This window comes from Oncorhynchus keta, chromosome 8, assembly GCF_023373465.1.
Source record: "Oncorhynchus keta strain PuntledgeMale-10-30-2019 chromosome 8, Oket_V2, whole genome shotgun sequence".
NCBI classification, from domain to species: domain Eukaryota; kingdom Metazoa; phylum Chordata; class Actinopteri; order Salmoniformes; family Salmonidae; genus Oncorhynchus; species Oncorhynchus keta.
The window spans coordinates 45,282,636-45,305,691 of record NC_068428.1 but is presented as its reverse complement, the minus strand read 5'-3'; the positions used below and the strand labels follow the sequence as shown (position 1 = coordinate 45,305,691).

General features: G+C 44.3%; 1 protein-coding gene across 4 annotated transcripts in view; it reads right to left on the bottom strand.

Moving 5' to 3' along the window:
• The window catches only part of LOC118377175 (protein-tyrosine kinase 2-beta-like), an 81,152-nt gene extending 64,316 nt beyond the window's left edge, over positions 1-16,836 (bottom strand). For 2 of the 4 annotated variants that reach the window (XM_052524435.1, XM_052524438.1), the window contains exons 1-6: positions 16,282-16,449; positions 9,326-9,568; positions 8,464-8,642; positions 7,397-7,484; positions 813-892; positions 630-692 (exon numbers count right to left, since the gene is read on the bottom strand). In XM_052524435.1, the coding sequence (XP_052380395.1) occupies positions 630-692; positions 813-892; positions 7,397-7,484; positions 8,464-8,642; positions 9,326-9,526 (611 nt within the window). In that variant the 5' untranslated portion in view covers positions 9,527-9,568; positions 16,282-16,449. Of the gene's footprint in view, positions 1-629; positions 693-812; positions 893-7,396; positions 7,485-8,463; positions 8,643-9,325; positions 9,569-16,281; positions 16,450-16,736 lie in introns of those variants that run through there. The other 2 variants (XM_052524436.1, XM_052524437.1) reach the window with 2 other exon arrangements.
• Between the last annotated feature and the right edge of the window lie 6,220 nt (positions 16,837-23,056).

The window sequence follows — 23,056 nt, the reverse complement described above, 5'->3', positions numbered from 1 at the left end:
AAGTGAAGGTTAGTAGGGAGGAGAAGAAGAAGTGAAGGTTAGTAGGGAGGAGAAGAAGAAGTGAAGGTTAGTAGGGAGGAGAAAAAGAAGAAGAAGTGAAGGTTAGTAGGGAGGAGAAGAAGAAGAAGTGAAGGTTAGTAGGGAGGAGAAAAAGAAGAAGAAGTGAAGGTTAGTAGGGAGGAGAAGAAGAAGAAGTAGTGAAGGTTAGTAGGGAGGAGAAGAAGAAGAAGAAGTGAAGGTTAGTAGGGAGGAGAAGAAGAAGAATTGAAGGTTAGTAGGGAGGAGAAGAAGACGAAGAAGTGAAGGTTAGTATGGAGGAGAAGAAGAAGAAGGTTAGTAGGGAGGAGAAGAAGAAGAAGTGAAAGTTAGTAGGGAGGAGAAGAAGAAGTGAAGGTTAGTAGGGAGGAGAAAAAGAAGAAGAAGTGAAGGTTAGTAGGGAGGAGAAGAAGAAGAAGAAGTGAAGGTTAGTAGGGAGGAGAAAAAGAAGTGAAGGTTAGTAGGGAGGAGAAGAAGAAGAAGTAGTGAAGGTTAGTAGGGAGGAGAAGAAGAAGAAGAAGTGAAGGTTAGTAGGGAGGAGAAGAAGAAGTGAAGGTTAGTAGGGAGGAGAAGAAACAAACGTACATACTTACTCTAACACTTCAAAGTTGGACTTCTTCTCCAGGCCTTTAGCATTCATGTCTTTATAGAACCTCCTGGAGGCAAAGCAGAAGACACAACATGACGTGCCGAACGAAGCCCTATACGGACCAAGCCAACTGTCATGTGTTGACGATGTCTAATACAAGACCCAGAAGGGAAATCCACAACCTCACCTGATCTCCAGACATCCCAGCTGCAGGGCCATTCCATCACTGACTTTACTGGCATGGTACTGCATGTAGTCACTACGCACCTGACACAGGCAAATACCGAGAGAACACATTAATTCTTAGCTGTATGTAGTCACTACGCATCTACAGTATTCACACAAGCACCAGACATCAGCGAGTTGTCTTGGATGATGAAGATCTGAAAAGCATTAATGGGTTCTTTACAGAGAGAATACTATTTTTCTCCCCATAGAGTATTAATGTGTTCTCTCCATAGAGTATCAATGTGTTCTCTCCATAGAGTAGTAATGTGTTCTCTCCACAGAGTAGTAATGTGTTCTCTCCACAGAGTAGTAATGTGTTTTCTACATAGAGTATTAATGTGTTCTCTCCACAGAGTAGTAATGTGTTCTCTCCACAGAGTAGTAATGTGTTCTCTCCATAGAGTATTAATGTGTTCTCTCCACAGAGTAGTAATGTGTTCTCTCCACAGAGTAGTAATGTGTTCTCTCCATAGAGTATTAATGTGTTCTCTCCACAGAGTAGTAATGTGTTCTCTCCACAGAGTAGTAATGTGTTCTCTCCACAGAGTAGTAATGTGTTCTCTCCACAGAGTAGTAATGTGTTCTCTCCACGGAGTAGTAATGTGTTCTCTCCACGGAGTAGTAATGTGTTCTCTCCACGGAGTAGTAATGTGTTCTCTCCACGGAGTAGTAATGTGTTCTCTCCACGGAGTAGTAATGTGTTCTCTCCACAGAGTAGTAATGTGTTCTCTCCACGGAGTAGTAATGTGTTCTCTCCACGGAGTAGTAATGTGTTCTCTCCACGGAGTAGTAATGTGTTCTCTCCACAGAGTAGTAATGTGTTCTCTCCACAGAGTAGTAATGTGTTCTCTCCACAGAGTAGTAATGTGTTCTCTCCACAGAGTAGTAATGTGTTCTCTCCACAGAGTAGTAATGTGTTCTCTCCACGGAGTAGTAATGTGTTCTCTCCACGGAGTAGTAATGTGTTCTCTCCACGGAGTAGTAATGTGTTCTCTCCACGGAGTAGTAATGTGTTCTCTCCACGGAGTAGTAATGTGTTCTCTCCACGGAGTAGTAATGTGTTCTCTCCACGGAGTAGTAATGTGTTCTCTCCACAGAGTAGTAATGTGTTCTCTCCATAGAGTATTAATGTGTTCTCTCCATGGAGTAGTAATGTGTTCTCTCCATAGAGTATTAATGTGTTCTTCCCATAGTCAGAGTAATAATGTATTTTCTACATAGTCAGAGTAGTAATGTGTTCTCTACATAGTCAGAGTAGTAATGTGTTCTCTCCATAGAGTAGTAATGTGTTCTCTCCACGGAGTAGTAATGTGTTCTCTCCACAGAGTATTAATGTGTTCTCTCCATGGAGTAGTAATGTGTTCTCTCCATAGAGTATTAATGTGTTCTCTCCACAGAGTAGTAATGTGTTCTCTCCACAGAGTATTAATGTGTTCTCTCCATAGAGTAGTAATGTGTTCTCTCCATAGAGTATCAATGTGTTCTCTCCACAGAGTAGTAATGTGTTCTCTCCACAGAGTATTAATGTGTTCTCTCCATAGAGTAGTAATGTGTTCTCTCCACAGAGTAGTAATGTGTTCTCTCCACGGAGTATTAATGTGTTCTCTCCATAGAGTATTAATGTGTTCTCTACATAGAGTAGTAATGTGTTCTCTCCATGGAGTAGTAATGTGTTCTCTCCACAGAGTAGTAATGTGTTCTCTCCATAGAGTAGTAATGTGTTCTCTCCACGGAGTATTAATGTGTTCTCTCCATAGAGTATTAATGTGTTCTCTCCATAGAGTAGTAATGTGTTCTCTCCATGGAGTAGTAATGTGTTCTCTCCACAGAGTAGTAATGTGTTCTCTCCATAGAGTAGTAATGTGTTCTCTCCACAGAGTATTAATGTGTTCTCTCCACAGAGTAGTAATGTGTTCTCTCCATAGAGTAGTAATGTGTTCTCTCCACAGAGTATTAATGTGTTCTCTCCATAGAGTAGTAATGTGTTCTCTCCACGGAGTATTAATGTGTTCTCTACATAGAGTATTAATGTGTTCTCTCCATAGAGTATTAATGTGTTCTCTCCACAGAGTAGTAATGTGTTCTCTCCACAGAGTAGTAATGTGTTCTCTCCATAGAGTAGTAATGTGTTCTCTCCACGGAGTATTAATGTGTTCTCTCCACAGAGTAGTAATGTGTTCTCTCCATAGAGTATTAATGTGTTTTCTACATTGTCAGAGTAGTAATGTGTTTTCTACATAGTCAGAGTATTAATGTGTTCTCTCCATAGAGTATTAATGTGTTTTCTCCACATAGTCAGAGTATTAATGTGTTCTCTCCATAGTATTAATGTGTTCTCTCCATAGAGTAGTAATGTGTTTTCTACATAGTCACAGAGTATTAATGTGTTCTCTCCATAGAGTATTAATGTGTTCTCTCCATAGAGTAGTAATGTGTTCTCTCCATAGAGTATTAATGTGTTTTCTACATAGTCAGAGTATTAATGTGTTCTCTCCATATAGTATTAATGTGTTTTCTACATTGTCAGAGTAGTAATGTGTTTTCTACATAGTCAGAGTATTAATGTGTTCTCTCCACAGAGTAGTAATGTGTTCTCTCCATAGAGTAGTAATGTGTTCTCTCCACAGAGTATTAATGTGTTCTCTCCACAGAGTAGTAATGTGTTCTCTCCACAGAGTATTAATGTGTTCTCTCCATAGAGTAGTAATGTGTTCTCTCCACAGAGTAGTAATGTGTTCTCTCCACGGAGTATTAATGTGTTCTCTCCATAGAGTATTAATGTGTTCTCTACATAGAGTAGTAATGTGTTCTCTCCATGGAGTAGTAATGTGTTCTCTCCACAGAGTAGTAATGTGTTCTCTCCATAGAGTAGTAATGTGTTCTCTCCACGGAGTATTAATGTGTTCTCTCCATAGAGTATTAATGTGTTCTCTACATAGAGTAGTAATGTGTTCTCTCCATGGAGTAGTAATGTGTTCTCTCCACAGAGTAGTAATGTGTTCTCTCCATAGAGTAGTAATGTGTTCTCTCCACAGAGTATTAATGTGTTCTCTCCACAGAGTAGTAATGTGTTCTCTCCATAGAGTAGTAATGTGTTCTCTCCACAGAGTATTAATGTGTTCTCTCCATAGAGTAGTAATGTGTTCTCTCCACGGAGTATTAATGTGTTCTCTACATAGAGTATTAATGTGTTCTCTACATAGAGTATTAATGTGTTCTCTCCATAGAGTAGTAATGTGTTCTCTCCACAGAGTATTAATGTGTTCTCTCCATAGAGTAGTAATGTGTTCTCTCCACGGAGTATTAATGTGTTCTCTCCACAGAGTAGTAATGTGTTCTCTCCATAGAGTATTAATGTGTTTTCTACATTGTCAGAGTAGTAATGTGTTTTCTACATAGTCAGAGTATTAATGTGTTCTCTCCATAGAGTATTAATGTGTTTTCTACATAGTCAGAGTATTAATGTGTTCTCTCCATAGAGTATTAATGTGTTCTCTCCATAGAGTAGTAATGTGTTTTCTACATAGTCAGAGTATTAATGTGTTCTCTCCATAGAGTATTAATGTGTTCTCTCCATAGAGTAGTAATGTGTTCTCTCCATAGAGTATTAATGTGTTTTCTACATAGTCAGAGTATTAATGTGTTCTCTCCATATAGTATTAATGTGTTTTCTACATTGTCAGAGTAGTAATGTGTTTTCTACATAGTCAGAGTATTAATGTGTTCTCTCCATAGAGTATTAATGTGTTTTCTACATTGTCAGAGTAGTAATGTGTTTTCTACATAGTCAGAGTATTAATGTGTTCTCTCCATAGAGTATTAATGTGTTCTCTCCATAGAGTAGTAATGTGTTTTCTACATAGTCAGAGTATTAATGTGTTCTCTCCATAGAGTATTAATGTGTTCTCTCCATAGAGTAGTAATGTGTTTCCTACATAGTCAGAGTATTAATGTGTTCTCTCCATAGAGTATTAATGTGTTCTCTCCATAGAGTATTAATGTGTTTTCTACATAGTCAGAGTAGTAATGTGTTTTCTACATAGTCAGAGTAGTAATGTGTTCTCTCCATAGAGTATTAATGTATTTTCTACATAGTCAGAGTAGTAATGTGTTCTCTCCACAGAGTAGTAATGTGTTCTCTCCACGGAGTAGTAATGTGTTCTCTCCACAGAGTATTAATGTGTTCTCTCCATGGAGTAGTAATGTGTTCTCTCCATAGAGTATTAATGTGTTCTCTCCACAGAGTAGTAATGTGTTCTCTCCACAGAGTAGTAATGTGTTCTCTCCACAGAGTAGTAATGTGTTCTCTCCACAGAGTATTAATGTGTTCTCTCCATAGAGTAGTAATGTGTTCTCTCCATAGAGTATCAATGTGTTCTCTCCACAGAGTAGTAATGTGTTCTCTCCACAGAGTATTAATGTGTTCTCTCCATAGAGTAGTAATGTGTTCTCTCCACAGAGTAGTAATGTGTTCTCTCCACGGAGTATTAATGTGTTCTCTCCATAGAGTATTAATGTGTTCTCTACATAGAGTAGTAATGTGTTCTCTCCATGGAGTAGTAATGTGTTCTCTCCACAGAGTAGTAATGTGTTCTCTCCATAGAGTAGTAATGTGTTCTCTCCACGGAGTATTAATGTGTTCTCTCCATAGAGTATTAATGTGTTCTCTACATAGAGTAGTAATGTGTTCTCTCCATGGAGTAGTAATGTGTTCTCTCCACAGAGTAGTAATGTGTTCTCTCCATAGAGTAGTAATGTGTTCTCTCCACAGAGTATTAATGTGTTCTCTCCACAGAGTAGTAATGTGTTCTCTCCATAGAGTAGTAATGTGTTCTCTCCACAGAGTAGTAATGTGTTCTCTCCATAGAGTATCAATGTGTTCTCTCCACAGAGTATTAATGTGTTCTCTCCATAGAGTAGTAATGTGTTCTCTCCACGGAGTATTAATGTGTTCTCTCCACGGAGTATTAATGTGTTCTCTACATAGAGTATTAATGTGTTCTCTCCATAGAGTAGTAATGTGTTCTCTCCACAGAGTATTAATGTGTTCTCTCCATAGAGTAGTAATGTGTTCTCTCCACGGAGTATTAATGTGTTCTCTCCACAGAGTAGTAATGTGTTCTCTCCATAGAGTATTAATGTGTTTTCTACATTGTCAGAGTAGTAATCTGTTTTCTACATAGTCAGAGTATTAATGTGTTCTCTCCATAGAGTATTAATGTGTTTTCTACATAGTCAGAGTATTAATGTGTTCTCTCCATAGAGTATTAATGTGTTCTCTCCATAGAGTAGTAATGTGTTTTCTACATAGTCAGAGTATTAATGTGTTCTCTCCATAGAGTATTAATGTGTTCTCTCCATAGAGTAGTAATGTGTTCTCTCCATAGAGTATTAATGTGTTTTCTACATAGTCAGAGTATTAATGTGTTCTCTCCATATAGTATTAATGTGTTTTCTACATTGTCAGAGTAGTAATGTGTTTTCTACATAGTCAGAGTATTAATGTGTTCTCTCCATAGAGTATTAATGTGTTTTCTACATTGTCAGAGTAGTAATGTGTTTTCTACATAGTCAGAGTATTAATGTGTTCTCTCCATAGAGTATTAATGTGTTCTCTCCATAGAGTAGTAATGTGTTTTCTACATAGTCAGAGTATTAATGTGTTCTCTCCATAGAGTATTAATGTCTTCTCTCCATAGAGTAGTAATGTGTTTTCTACATAGTCAGAGTATTAATGTGTTCTCTCCATAGAGTATTAATGTGTTCTCTCCATAGAGTATTAATGTGTTTTCTACATAGTCAGAGTAGTAATGTGTTTTCTACATAGTCAGAGTAGTAATGTGTTCTCTCCATAGAGTATTAATGTATTTTCTACATAGTCAGAGTAGTAATGTGTTTTCTACATAGTCAGAGTAGTAATGTGTTCTCTCCATAGAGTATTAATGTATTTTCTACATAGTCAGAGTAGTAATGTGTTTTCTACATAGTCAGAGTAGTAATGTGTTCTCTCCATAGAGTATTAATGTATTTTCTACATAGTCAGAGTATTAATGTATTTTCTACATAGTCAGAGTAGTAATGTGTTTTCTACATAGTCAGAGTATTAATGTATTCTCTACATAGTCAGAGTAGTAATGTGTTCTCTACATAGTCAGAGTAGTAATGTGTTCTCTACATAGTCAGAGTAGTAATGTGTTCTCTACATAGTCAGAGTAGTAATGTGTTCTCCCCATAGTCAGAGTATTAATGTATTTTCTACATAGTCAGAGTAATAATGTGTTTTCTACATTGTCAGAGTAATAATGTGTTTTCTACATAGTCAGAGTAGTAATGTGTTTTCTACATAGTCAGAGTAGTAATGTGTTCTCTCCATAGTCAGAGTAGTAATGTGTTCTCCCCATAGTCAGAGTAATAATGTGTTTTCTACATAGTCAGAGTAGTAATGTGTTCTCTACATTGTCAGAGTAGTAATGTGTTCTCTACATAGTCAGAGTAATAATGTGTTTTCTACATAGTCAGAGTAGTGCTTGCTGCCTACTGTACCTGTTGATAGAAATACAGAAATGTGGTTCTGTCTTCTTTAAACTTTTCCAGGAAGTTGACTGGAATGTAGCGGACTCTCAGGTCATACCTGGGGAGAGATGAGCATCCTACTGCTTTAGAGGAGGAGGCTTCAACTGATGAACATCCTACTGCTTTAGAACAGGAGGCTTCAACTGATGAACATCCTACTGCTTTAGAACAGGAGGCTTCAACTGATGAACATCCTACTGCTTTAGAACAGGAGGCTTCAACTGATGAACATCCTACTGCTTTAGAGGAGGAGGCTTCAACTGATGAACATCCTACTGCTTTAGAGGAGGAGGCTTCAACTGATGAACATCCTACTGCTTTAGAGGAGGAGGCTTCAACTGATGAACATCCTACTGCTTTAGAGGAGGCTTCAACTGATGAACATCCTACTGCTTTAGAGGAGGAGGCTTCAACTGATGAACATCCTACTGCTTTAGAGGAGGAGGCTTCAACTGATGAACATCCTACTGCTTTAGAGGAGGAGGCTTCAACTGATGAACATCCTACTGCTTTAGAACAGGAGGCTTCAACTGATGAACATCCTACTGCTTTAGAGGAGGAGGCTTCAACTGATGAACATCCTACTGCTTTAGAGGAGGAGGCTTCAACTGATGAACATCCTACTGCTTTAGAACAGGAGGCTTCAACTGATGAACATCCTACTGCTTTAGAACAGGAGGCTTCAACAGGACCCCAATTGTCAGGACAATCATATTTTTCTGAACATTGCTCCTGACTAGTTGAATAAAGGTTAAATAAATAAAATGAACTACTTCCTCTTCCTCAGCCTGGCCCACGTCTCAAATGGCTCTGTATATTACCCATCATGCTTTCTCTCACCCCCACCTCCTCCTCCACCCTCCGCTCACCCCCACTTCCTACACCCTCCTCAACCCCTCCTCCTCCTCTACCCTCCTCTTACCCCCACCTCCTCCAACCTCCTCTCACCCCCACCTCCTCCTCTACCGTCCTCTCTCCTCTCTCCTCCTCCACCCCTCCTCTCTCTCCCACACCCTCCTCTCCCCCCCTCCTCTCACCTCCACTCTGCCTCCACGTGATGACTCTCATAGCGTTGCTCCACCTCCCCCACGGTCAGGTCTGGATGGAGCCAGTGGAGCTCGTCTGACTTGAGGTGCTTCAGCAGCAGACCATAGCAGCCTTTATACTGGATGTTAGGGCCCAGTCTACCACTGTTCAGGACAGACTGGACTATAGCCTGGAGGAGAGAGACCAGTACAGAGTCAGTCAGTTAAAAGGATACCACTGGTCAGGATAGACTGGACTACAGCCTGGAGGAGAGAGACCAGTATGGAGATAGTCACAGCTAAAAGGATACCACTGGTCAGGATAGACTGGACTATAGCCTGGAGGAGAGAGGAGAGAGACCAGTACAGAGTCAGTCAGTTAAAAGGATATCACTGGTCAGGATAGACTGGACTATAGCCTGGAGGAGAGAGACCAGTATGGAGACCGTCACAGCTAAAAGGATACCACTGGTCAGGATAGACTGGACTATAGCCTGGAGGAGAGAGGAGAGAGACCAGTACAGAGTCAGTCAGTTAAAAGATTACCACTAGTCAGGACAGACTGGACTACAGCCTGGAGGAGAGAGACCAGTACAGAGTCAGTCACAGCTTGAATTTGGGTGCCTAGTCTGCGAAGCTATATAGTTGGTTTAAAGTAGTGTATTCTTACAATGTTACAACTAAATAAACTAAGTCACTTCTGTGCGCATATTGAAACAGAATTCACAATTAATAAAATTATATGTCTTATTACAAATATAAGATAAAGTTTCAGGATGCGTTCCAAATAGCACTCTATTCCCTGTAGTGGAGAACTTCTCAAAAGGTTGTGTTCCTTTTGGAATGCAGTCTCAATATCTAGACAATCCCTCACCCTGATCTGCCAGGAGCTGTCACACTTGACCAGCTTGAAGTTCTTCCCCAGGGCGTTGCTGTTGGTGGAGAAACAAACTTTAAGGATCTTAGTAGGTCCTCCCACCCCGCTGAAGGGGCTCTGTTGTGGGCCGTCGTTGTGGCCGGGGCTGGGTAGCCTCCAGGACAGGGTGGTAGTGTCTCCCTGCATCACCTCGTACATTATCAGGGCAGAGAGGAGGACAACGTCATACTGTCATCATACCTGCGGAGAGGGGGAGAGAGAGAGAGAGAGAGAGAGAGAGGGGAGAGGGGGAGAGAGGGAGAGAGAGCGAGGGGGAGAGAGGGGAGAGAGGGAGAGAGAGAGGGAGAGAGAAACTTATTTTTGAAACTTCTGTATGTGTAATGTTTACTGTTAATTGTTATTGTTTATTTCACTTTATATATTCACTTTATATATTATCTACCCCACTTATGGTGGAAAATAAGTATTTGGTCAATAACAAAAGTTTATCTCAAAACTTTGTTGTATACCCTTTGTTGGCAATGACAAAGGTCAAACGTTTTCTGTAAGTCTTCACAAGGTTTTCACACACTGTTGCTGGTATTTTGGCCCATTCCTCCATGCAGATCTCCCTTAGAGCAGTGATGTTTTGGGGCTGTTGCTGGGCAACAAGGACTTTCAACTCCCTCCAAAGATTCTCTATGGGGTTGAGATCTGGAGACTGGCTAGACCACTCCAGGACCTTGAAATGCTTCTTACGAAGCTACTCCTTCGTTGCCCGGGCGGTGTCTTTGGGATCATTGTCATGCTGAAAGACCCAGCCACGTTCCATCTTCAATGCCCTTGCTGATGGAAGGAGGTTTTCACTCAAAATCTCACGATACATGGCCCCATTTATTCTTTCCTTTACACAGATCAGTCGTCCTGGTCCCTTTGCAGAAAAACAGCCCCAAAGCATGATGTTTCCACCCCCATGCTTCACAGTAGGTATGGTGTTCTTTGGATGCAACTCAGCTTTCTTTGTCCTCCAAACACGACGAGTTGAGTTTTTACCAAAAAGTTATATTTTGGTTTCTTCTGACCATATGACATTCTCCCAATCCTCTTCTGGATCATCCAAATGCTCTCTAGCAAACTTCAGACGGGCCTGGACATGTACTGGCTTAAGCAGGGGGACACGTCTGGCACTGCAGGATTTGGGTCCCTGGCGGCGTAGTGTGTTACTGATGGTAGGCTTTGTTACTTTGGTCCCAGCTCTCTGCAGGTCATTCACTAGGTCCCCCCGTGTGGTTCTGGGATTTTTGCTCACCGTTCTTGTGATCATTTTGACCCCACGGGGTGAGATCTTGCGTGGAGCCCCACAAGATCAACAAACATACAGTCAATAATACAACAGGGGGGGAAAAATTGATATACAGTGCGTGCAAATGAGGTAACATTAGGGAGGTTAGGCAATAAATATGCCGTAGTGGCAAAGTAATTACAATTTAGCAGTTAAACACTGGAGTGATAGATGTGCAGAAGATGAATGTGCAAGTAAAGATACTGGGGTGCAAAGGAGGAGAAAAAAAATAACAATATGAGGTAGTTAGAAGGGCTATTTACAGATGGGCTGTGTACAGGTGCAGTGATCTATGAGCTGCTCTGACAGCTGATGCTTAAAGTTAGTGAGGGAGATATGAGTCTCCAGTTTCAGTGATTTTTGCAATTTGTTCCAGTCATTGGCAGCAGAGAACTAAAAGGAAAGGCAGCCAAAGGAGGAATTGGTTTTGAGGGTGACCAGTGAAATATACTTGCTGGAGCGCGTGCTGCTATGGTGACTATCAGCTCACTAGCTGAGATAAGGCAGAGCTTTACCTAGCAAAGACTTATAGATGACCTGGAGCCAGTGGGTTTGGCGACGAATATGAAGCGAGGGCCAGCCAACGAGAGCATACAGGTCGCAGTGGTGCACCTAATACACCTAATGCACCCCTGAGCCATAGGACCTAATGAAGAGATGAGTCTTCAGCAAAGATTTAAAGTTTGAAACTGTTCCTCCCACATGGATCAGCAAGACTATTCCATAAAAGAGGAACTCTATTTATTTTACCTTTATTTTACTAGGCAAGTCAGTTAAGAACAAATTCTTAATTTCAATGACAGCCTAGAAACAGTGGGTTAACTGCCTTGTTCAGGGCCAGAATGACAGATTTGTACCTTGTCAGCTTGGGGATTTAAACTTGCAACCTTCCGGTTACTAGTCCAACACGCTAACCACTAGGCTACCCTGATGCCTCTACACTCTAACCACTAGGCTACCCTGCCACCTCTACACTCTAACCACTAGGCTACCCTGCCGCCCCTCCACTCTAACCACTAGACTACCTGCCGCCCCTCCACTCTAACCACTAGGCTACCCTGCCGCCCCTCCACTCTAACCACTAGGCTACCCTGCCAGCTCTACACTCTAACCACTAGGCTACCCTGCCGCCCCTCCACTCTAACCACTAGACTACCTGCCGCCCCTCCACTCTAACCACTAGGCTACCCTGCCACCCCTCCACTCTAACCACTAGACTACCTGCCGCCCCTCCACTCTAACCACTAGGCTACCCTGCCACCCCTCCACTCTAACCACTAGCCTACCTGCCGCCCCTCCACTCTAACCACTAGGCTACCCTGCCACCTCTACACTCTAACCACTAGGCTACCCTGCCACCTCTACACTCTAACAACTAGGCTACCTGCCGCCTCTACACTCTAACCACTAGGCTAACCTGCCACCTCTACACTCTAACCACTAGGCTACCTGCCGCCTCTACACTCTAACCACTAGGCTACCCTACCGCCCCTCCACTCTAACCACTAGGCTACCCTGCCACCCCTCCACTCTAACCACTAGGCTACCCTGCCACCTCTACACTCTAACCACTAGGCTACCTGCCGCCTCTACACTCTAACCACTAGGCTACCCTACCGCCCCTCCACTCTAACCACTAGGCTACCCTACCGCCCCTCCACTCTAACCACTAGGCTACCCTACCGCCCCTCCACTCTAACCACTAGGCTACCCTACCGCCCCTCCACTCTAACCACTAGGCTACCCTACCGCCCCTCCACTCTAACCACTAGGCTACCCTACCGCCCCTCCACTCTAACCACTAGGCTACCCTGCCGCCCCTCCACTCTAACCACTAGGCTACCTGCCGCCTCTACACTCTAACCACTAGGCTACCTGCCGCCTCTACACTCTAACCACTAGGCAACCCTACCGCCCCTCCACTCTAACCACTAGGCTACCCTGCCGCCCCTCCACTCTAACCACTAGGCTACCCTACCGCCCCTCCACTCTAACCACTAGGCTACCCTGCCGCCCCTCCACTCTAACCACTAGTCTACCCTGCCGCCCCTCCACTCTAACCACTAGTCTACCCTACCGCCCCTCCACTCTAACCACTAGGCTACCCTACCGCCTCTACACTCTAACCACTAGGCTACCCTACCGCCCCTCCACTCTAACCACTAGGCTGCCCTGCCACCCCTCCACTCTAACCACTAGGCTACCCTACCGCCCCTCCACTCTAACCACTAGGCTACCCTACCGCCCCTCCACTCTAACCACTAGGCTACCCTGTCGCCTCTACACTCTAACCACTAGGCTACCCTACCGCCTCTACACTCTAACCACTAGGCTACCCTACCGCCCCTCCACTCTAACCACTAGGCTGCCCTGCCACCCCTCCACTCTAACCATTAGGCTACCCTACCACCCCTCCACTCTAACCACTAGGCTACCCTGTCGCCTCTACACTCTAACCACTAGGCTACCCTACCGCCTCTACACTCTAACCACTAGGCTACCCTACCGCCCCTCCACTCTAACCACTAGGCTGCCCTGCCACCCCTCCACTCTAACCACTAGGCTACCCTACCGCCCCTCCACTCTAACCACTAGGCTACCCTGTCGCCTCTACACTCTAACCACTAGGCTACCCTACCGCCTCTCCACTCTAACCACTAGGCTGCCCTACCACCCCTCCACTCTAACCACTAGGCTGCCCTGCCACCCCTCCACTCTAACCACTAGGCTGCCCTGCCACCCCTCCACTCTAACCACTAGGCTACCCTGTCGCCTCTACACTCTAACCACTAGGCTACCCTACCGCCCCTCCACTCTAACCACTAGGCTGCCCTGCCACCCCTCCACTCTAACCACTAGGCTGCCCTGCCACCCCTCCACTCTAACCACTAGGCTACCCTGCCATCTCTCTATAGGAGAAAGCCCTTCCTCCAGCTTTTTCCTTTGAAATTCTAGGGACAATAAGGAGGCCTTGTGACCGTAGAGTACGTGTAGGTACATAATGTACGGCAGGAACCAATCAGAGAGATAAGTAGGAGCAAGTCCCTGTAAATGCTTTGTAGCTTAACAGTAAAAACTTGAAAATCAGCCCAAGCCTTAACAGGAAGCCAGAGGTTAGCACTGGAGTAATGTGATTTAAAAAAAATGTTTGATTCTAGTCAAAACATCTAACAAGAGATATAGGAGACTGGGGGGCTAAATGGAGGGTAACTGTCTGAAGAGATGGTTATAAATATGGAAATGGTGTGATGGATGTTTGAGGAGATTCAGAAGAGTCCAGCTGAGCTGAAGGCCCTGAAGACCCTGGTCCCCAATGGAGTGGTTAGAGTGGATGGGTGGCAGGGTAGCCTAGTGGTTAGAGTGGAGGGGCGGCAGGTCTTAGTAGTTATAAGGATGCTGGTGTCAGATAAGTGGAGTGAATGACAGGGAATTTAGATGTGCAAACGTGTCAGAACGATAAGAAAGAGCCAGGACATGGAGAGATGTGTTGCTGAGCAGTGGAGTCGGTGGAGAGGTGGACGGTTTTACGTTTGGATTGTAAGGGAAGTTTTCGGTTTCCAGTGAAATAAGAGATCCAAGGGTAGAACGAACAACGATGGTCTGTTGAAGGTTTAATATTATTCAGACAATGTGGACAATGAGAAGTAGCATACAGCCTGTACTGCAACCCTCCTCAGCCTTACTTCATACCATAACATCAGATAAGGACCCAGAGGGGAGAGAACACTATTTCTTCCCTCCCCCACCTACCAGCCCATCAGAATGCCTGCAAACAGATTGAGCCATAAAGGTAAGATAAGACCAAAATGGTGTTCAGGGTTCAGGCACTGAAGCTACAGAATTCTGAACATATTGAAGAGGGTTGCCAGAGAGGCTATAAAGATGAACATTGCAATTTTAACCAACTATTCAGAGAGTTGGGCTCTAATATTGTCCTTTTATGGGTGTGCAATGTGTGTCCCTGACCTGTGAACAATACAACGTTGGTTTTAAGGTGACCAGGTCATGTGATCAAGGACCTATTGTGATTCTAAGTCAAAACGTTTAACAAATCAATTCAAGTAAAAGAAAATGTAACAATATTTCAGAAAAACCAAAGGATGTGCGATGTGCATCCCTCCCCTTCCAACGTTGGTTTGAGGAGTCTAGGTCACATGGTCAAGGAGAAATTTAATTGTAAGTGCTTTTTTTATCAATAAAATATTTTTTTATTAAATGGAATCATTTGATGAGAAAACTAAAGCATGTGAAACATGCCTGTCTATATAAGGAATAACAAACAGTAGAAATCAAGTTAAGTCACGCGGTTGAAGAGCTATTGAAATTTGAAATGTTCAAATATTTATATAAAATTGTGTAAGCACTTTATAGGAAAACCATGTGCGACGTGTGTCCCTAACCTGTGTGTCCCTAACCCGTGTGTCCCTAACCCGTGTGTCCCTAACCCGTGTGTCCCTAACCCGTGTGTCCCTAACCCGTGTGTCCCTAACCCGTGTGTCCCTAACCCGTGTGTCCCTAACCCGTGAACAATACAATGTTGGTTTATGCTGCGTAGGTCACATGGCCAAGGAGTTATTGAAATAAGTATTTTATGTATATATATATATTAAAAATGTTGGTATAATTTTAGGAGAAAACCAAAGGGTGTGCAACTTTCCTCTCTATGTAAGAAATAATGGACAGTTGAAATTAGGTTGCTTAGTCACTTGGTGTAAAGCGATTGGATTTTGAATATTGTGATCATGCACTTTGTTGACGGTCCCTAACTAGTTGCATTGACTTTGAGCGGGCTGCCTACAAGGTTGCCTTGTAATTATGAAGCTCGGGTCGGACTCGGGAAAATAAGACCTGTGCAATATTGTACACATGTTTTCCTTCGTAAAGAGCCTAAACTGAGGTATATAGCTCATATAGTTCCCGAGCAAAAGAAGTTTGAAGTTCCTGAATGTCTGGCCAATATCGAATCTCAAACCAACTTTACCGCGGTAATCCACCTCACTTGTCAAAACATGAACCAAAACACAGATAGATACACCCTGTATACTTGCCTATTCTATAAGAGAGTCCGTATAGCAAGAACACTTGTTTTGGAGTAGGTGGGGTTGCATACTGCAGCGGCATACACCCAGGCGCTGCAAGTACGTGTCAACAATTTCACCTGCAGAGACTTGCAGTGATAATTGAGATTCTTCCAACTGAACTCAGGTAGCAAATGCAATGGAGAGAAATTCCACACATTGTGCATATGTTGTTCGAGTTCAAATGCTTGAATCCGAAAGGTATCTCATATATCTATAACGGTAAAGGACTCATGCCATTAAGACGTGTTAATCAATCTATTACATGAAGCACATGTTGTCCTCAGTCTTCGTGTTTTGAACATTTCATTTAGAGACACGACATGACATATTTGTAAACTGCTAGAAATTATATGACGTTCACTGTATAATTTTACTGACTTCAAACGACTCTTGAATAGTATCGTTTTGCGTGTCCCGTAACCAATAATTAATAACTCAGATCACTTGAAAGACCTTGACGCAGCTGAGTCTCTTACACCTGAAGGTAAAGCCTACGTTTGACAGTTGTGAAAACACTTCTTAACATTGAGTTTTACTAATTTGCCTCTTACCTAATTTGAGAACTTGTCACCCCACAAGCATCTGCACGGAAAAGTTGATATTGTATTTCTGGTAGATGCGCTATAGGCCTAGTCCTTTGGGTATTACCAGGTATTCCCTCGAAGAAGAAGTGCATGTAGAGCAGGAAGGTGTTTGCTCAAGCCACTCCCCTTGTGGGTAGAATACTTCCTTATTTCTGTGGTATTACAATTTATATTGTGTTTTGTGCAAGTAATAGCTATGTTATAAACTGCGTTTGTGAATATATATATTGTTTTATTATTTGGGTTCAAAACGTTTATATTCTCTATAGGCCTACACACTATAGTGTCTTAGAGTGGCATAAGCTACTCAAAACATAAAGTATAGTGGAATAAAGTCTGTGTCCAATGTGTTTGCCAGAGAAATGGTTATGTATGTTGTTGAAATACTAGATACTATACTAGATAATAAATACTACATTTACCACACGTTACCACGTCTTCTGTAGGCCTACTCAGGTTAGGTTGAATGTTTTAGGAGGCAGAGTTTTTGCAGGTGCAGTATTTCCACAGCGAGGAGTATTGCAATCCACCCTTGGGTCGCCTAATAACTAATAAAGAACACTAGAGGGCGCCATAGTTCTGTTTCTTAGACAGACAGCTGGGTCCTACACAGGGCCTGCTCTTGCCTTTCGGGGCCACTAAGACTTATTTACATTGTAGTCATTTGGCAGATGCTCTTATCCAGAGTGACTTACAGAAGTAATTAGGGTTAAGTGCCTTGCTCAAGGGCTTATTAAGAGACTTTTCACCTAGTCGGCTCAGGGATTCTAACCAGCAACCCTACCCTGCCACTAGGCTACCTGCCACTAGGCTACCTGCCACTAGGCTACCCTGCCGCCCCTAGGCTACCTGCCCCTAGGCTACCCTGCCGCCCTTAGGCTACCTGCCCCTAGGCTACCCTGCCGCCCTTAGGCTACCCTGCCGCCCCTAGGCTACCTGCCCCTAAGCTACCCTGCCGCTAGGCTACCTGCCCCTAGGCTACCTGCCCCTAGGCTACCCTGCCGCCCCTAGGCTAACCTGCCACTAGGCTACCCTGCCGCCCCTAGGCTACCTGCCCCTAGGCTACCCTGCCTCTAGGCTACCCTGCCGCCCCTAGGCTACCTGCCCCTAGGCTACCTGCCCCTAGACTACCCTGCCGCCCCTAGGCTACCTGCCCCTAGGCTACCCTGCCGCCCCTAGGCTACCCTGCCGCCCCTAGGCTACCTGCCCCTAGGCTACCCTGCCACTAGGCTACCTGCCCCTAGGCTACCTGCCACTAGGCTACCCTGCCGCCCCTAGGCTACCTGCCACTAGGCTACCCTGCCGCCCCTAGGCTACCTGCCCCTAGGCTACCCTGCCGCCCCTAGGCTACCTGCCACTAGGCTACCCTGCCGCCCCTAGGCTACCTGCCACTAGGCTACCCTGCCGCCCCTAGGCTACCTGCCCCTAGGCTACCTACCACACTTACAGTATGTCCCGTTAATGATATCTGAGTGAGAACGACTAACAAAATCAAACCATTTTCACACATTTCATTGCAATTCTGCTAATTTTCCCAAAGGGCAGAGATATATTTTTTTAAATGAGTTATCCAGCTAATTTCCTTAAAATTCTACCCATTTCGCCATGACTTATGCCATGTTAATGTGTTCTGAGTGAGAGTGACTAACAACATTAATGGAGGCCCCCTGGAGGGCATGTGCCCTGCATGACCGGTCGGTATTGGACCATGATAGCCGACTCATTTACCAATCTAAAAATGGTTAGCTGACCTGGCTAATCGAGTGGCTGGTCAGTGACTGACATAACAAGAGAAACATGTTGCTGATACACAACCACATGTTTTACTTTCACCTGTTGTATTCCACTATTCAAACTCTTAACGGTAAGTGGAGACCCCCGACTGGGGCCCGGCCTTGTTCCTACAACCTGTGGACTTAAAACCTCCCTGGTTGGTTGGGGTGTTGCTCATTGTAGAGAATGTTGAAGGAACAGCATATACAGAGGGGGGACATGAGGTTTAGAAGGAACAGCATATACAGAGGGGGTACATGAGGTTTAGAAGGAACAGCATATACAGAGGGGGGACATGAGGTTTAGAAGGAACAGCATATACAGAGGGTGGACATGAGGTTTAGAAGGAACAGCATATACAGAGGGTGGACATGAGGTTTAGAAGGAACAGCATATTTACAGAGGGGGACATGAGGTTTAGAAGGAACAGCATATACAGAGGGGGTGTACATGAGGTTTAGAAGGAACAGCATATACAGAGGGGGACGTGAGGTTTAGAAGGAACAGCAGATACAGAGGGTGGACGTGAGGTTTAGAAGGAACAGCATATACAGAGGGGGTACATGAGGTTTAGAAGGAACAGCATATACAGAGGGGTACATGAGGTTTAGAAGGAACAGCATATACAGAGGGGGACATGAGGTTTAGAAGGAACAGCATATACAGAGGGGGTACATGAGGTTTAGAAGGAACAGCATATACAGAGGGTGGACATGAGGTGTAGAAGGAACAGCATATACAGAGGGTGGACATGAGGTGTAGAAGGAACAGCATATACAGAGGGTGGACATGAGGTGTAGAAGGAACAGCATATACAGAGGGGGGACATGAGGTGTAGAAGGAACAGCATATACAGAGGGGGTACATGAGGTTTAGAAGGAACAGCATATACAGAGGGTGGACATGAGGTGTAGAAGGAACAGCATATACAGAGGGGGTACATGAGGTTTAGAAGGAACAGCATATACAGAGGGGGTACATGAGGTGTAGAAGGAACAGCATATACAGAGGGGGTACATGAGGTTTAGAAGGAACAGCATATACAGAGGGGGTACATGAGGTGTAGAAGGAACAGCATATACAGAGGGTGGACATGAGGTGTAGAAGGAACAGCAGATACAGAGGGTGGACGTGAGGTTTAGAAGGAACAGCAGATACAGAGGGGTACATGAGGTTTAGAAGGAACAGCATATACAGAGGGGGACATGAGGTTTAGAAGGAACAGCATATACAGAGGGTGGACGTGAGGTTTAGAAGGAACAGCATATACAGAGGGGGTACATGAGGTTTAGAAGGAACAGCATATACAGAGGGGGTACATGAGGTTTAGAAGGAACAGCATATACAGAGGGTGGACGTGAGGTTTAGAAGGAACAGCATATACAGAGGGGGTACATGAGGTTTAGAAGGAACAGCATATACAGAGGGGGTACATGAGGTTTAGAAGGAACAGCATATACAGAGGGGGACATGAGGTTTAGAAGGAACAGCATATACAGAGGTTGAGGTTTAGAAGGAACAGCATATACAGAGGGGGTACATGAGGTTTAGAAGGAACAGCATATACAGAGGGGGGACATGAGGTTTAGAAGGAACAGCATATACAGAGGGGTACATGAGGTTTAGAAGGAACAGCATATACAGAGGGGGTACATGAGGTTTAGAAGGAACAGCAGATACAGAGGGGGTTGAGGTTTAGAAGGAACAGCATATACAGAGGGTGGACGTGAGGTTTAGAAGGAACAGCATATACAGAGGGGGACATGAGGTTTAGAAGGAACAGCATATACAGAGGGGGTACATGAGGTGTAGAAGGAACAGCATATACAGAGGGGGACATGAGGTTTAGAAGGAACAGCATATACAGAGGGTGGATGTGAGGTTTAGAAGGAACAGCATATACAGAGGGTGGATGTGAGGTTTAGAAGGAACAGCATATACAGAGGGTGGATGTGAGGTTTAGAAGGAACAGCATATACAGAGGGGGGACATGAGGTTTAGAAGGAACAGCATATACAGAGGGTGGACGTGAGGTTTAGAAGGAACAGCATATACAGAGGGGGACATGAGGTTTAGAAGGAACAGCATATACAGAGGGGGACATGAGGTTTAGAAGGAACAGCATATACAGAGGGGGACATGAGGTTTAGAAGGAACAGCAGATACAGAGGGGGTACAAGAGGTGTAGAAGGAACAGCATATACAGAGGGGGTACATGAGGTTTAGAAGGAACAGCATATACAGAGGGGGACATGAGGTTTAGAAGGAACAGCATATACAGAGGGGGACATGAGGTTTAGAAGGAACAGCATATACAGAGGGTGGACATGAGGTGTAGAAGGAACAGCATATACAGAGGGTGGATGTGAGGTTTAGAAGGAACAGCATATACAGAGGGGGTACATGAGGTGTAGAAGGAACAGCATATACAGAGGGGGACATGAGGTTTAGAAGGAACAGCATATACAGAGGGTGGATGTGAGGTTTAGAAGGAACAGCATATACAGAGGGTGGATGTGAGGTTTAGAAGGAACAGCATATACAGAGGGTGGATGTGAGGTTTAGAAGGAACAGCATATACAGAGGGGGACATGAGGTTTAGAAGGAACAGCATATACAGAGGGTGGACGTGAGGTTTAGAAGGAACAGCATATACAGAGGGGGACATGAGGTTTAGAAGGAACAGCATATACAGAGGGGGACATGAGGTTTAGAAGGAACAGCATATACAGAGGGGGGACATGAGGTTTAGAAGGAACAGCAGATACAGAGGGGGTACAAGAGGTGTAGAAGGAACAGCATATACAGAGGGGGGACATGAGGTTTAGAAGGAACAGCATATACAGAGGGGGGACATGAGGTGTTGAAGGAACAGCAGATACAGAGGGGGTACATGAGGTGTTGAAGGAACAGCATATACAGAGGGGGTACATGAGGTGTAGAAGGAACAGCATATACAGAGGGTGGACATGAGGTGTAGAAGGAACAGCAGATACAGAGGGTGGACATGAGGTTTAGAAGGAACAGCATATACAGAGGGTGGACATGTGGTGTAGAAGGAACAGCATATACAGAGGGGGTACATGAGGTTTAGAAGGAACAGCATATACAGAGGGGGTACATGAGGTGTAGAAGGAACAGCATATACAGAGGGGGACATGAGGTTTAGAAGGAACAGCATATACAGAGGGGGACATGAGGTGTAGAAGGAACAGCATATACAGAGGGTGGACATGAGGTGTAGAAGGAACAGCAGATACAGAGGGTGGACGTGAGGTTTAGAAGGAACAGCAGATACAGAGGGGGTACATGAGGTTTAGAAGGAACAGCATATACAGAGGGGGTACATGAGGTTTAGAAGGAACAGCATATACAGAGGGTGGACATGAGGTTTAGAAGGAACAGCATATACAGAGGGGGTACATGAGGTTTAGAAGGAACAGCATATACAGAGGGGGTACATGAGGTTTAGAAGGAACAGCATATACAGAGGGGGTACATGAGGTTTAGAAGGAACAGCATATACAGAGGGGGTACATGAGGTTTAGAAGGAACAGCATATACAGAGGGGGTACATGAGGTTTAGAAGGAACAGCATATACAGAGGGGGTACATGAGGTTTAGAAGGAACAGCAGATACAGAGGGTGGACATGAGGTTTAGAAGGAACAGCATATACAGAGGGTGGACATGAGGTGTAGAAGGAACAGCATATACAGGGGGGACATGAGGTTTAGAAGGAACAGCATATACAGAGGGGGTACATGAGGTTTAGAAGGAACAGCATATACAGAGGGGGTACATGAGGTTTAGAAGGAACAGCATATACAGAGGGGGACATGAGGTTTAGAAGGAACAGCATATACAGAGGGGGACATGAGGTTTAGAAGGAACAGCATATACAGAGGGTGGACATGAGGTGTAGAAGGAACAGCATATACAGAGGGTGGATGTGAGGTTTAGAAGGAACAGCATATACAGAGGGGGACATGAGGTTTAGAAGGAACAGCATATACAGAGGGTGGATGTGAGGTTTAGAAGGAACAGCATATACAGAGGGGGACATGAGGTTTAGAAGGAACAGCATATACAGAGGGGGACATGAGGTTTAGAAGGAACAGCATATACAGAGGGGGTATATGAGGTTTAGAAGGAACAGCATATACAGAGGGGGACATGAGGTTTAGAAGGAACAGCATATACAGAGGGTGGACGTGAGGTTTAGAAGGAACAGCATATACAGAGGGGGTACATGAGGTTTAGAAGGAACAGCATATATAGAGGGGGTACATGAGGTTTAGAAGGAACAGCATATACAGAGGGTGGACATGAGGTTTAGAAGGAACAGCAGATACAGATGGTGGACGTGAGGTTTAGAAGGAACAGCAGATACAGAGGGGGACATGAGGTTTAGAAGGAACAGCATATACAGAGGGTGGACATGAGGTGTAGAAGGAACAGCATATACAGAGGGGGACATGAGGTTTAGAAGGAACAGCATATACAGAGGGTGGACATGAGGTTTAGAAGGAACAGCATATACAGAGGGGGACATGAGGTGTAGAAGGAACAGCATATACAGAGGGGGGACATGAGGTGTAGAAGGAACAGCATATACAGAGGGGGGACATGAGGTGTAGAAGGAACAGCATATACAGAGGGGGACATGAGGTGTAGAAGGAACAGCATATACAGAGGGGGACATGAGGTGTAGAAGGAACAGCATATACAGAGGGTGGACATGAGGTGTAGAAGGAACAGCATATACAGAGGGGGTACATGTGGTGTAGAAGGAACAGCATATACAGAGGGGGACATGTGGTGTAGAAGGAACAGCATATACAGTGGGTGGACATGAGGTGTAGAAGGAACAGCATATACAGAGGGGGACATGAGGTTTAGAAGGAACAGCATATACAGAGGGTGGACATGAGGTGTAGAAGGAACAGCATATACAGAGGGTGGACATG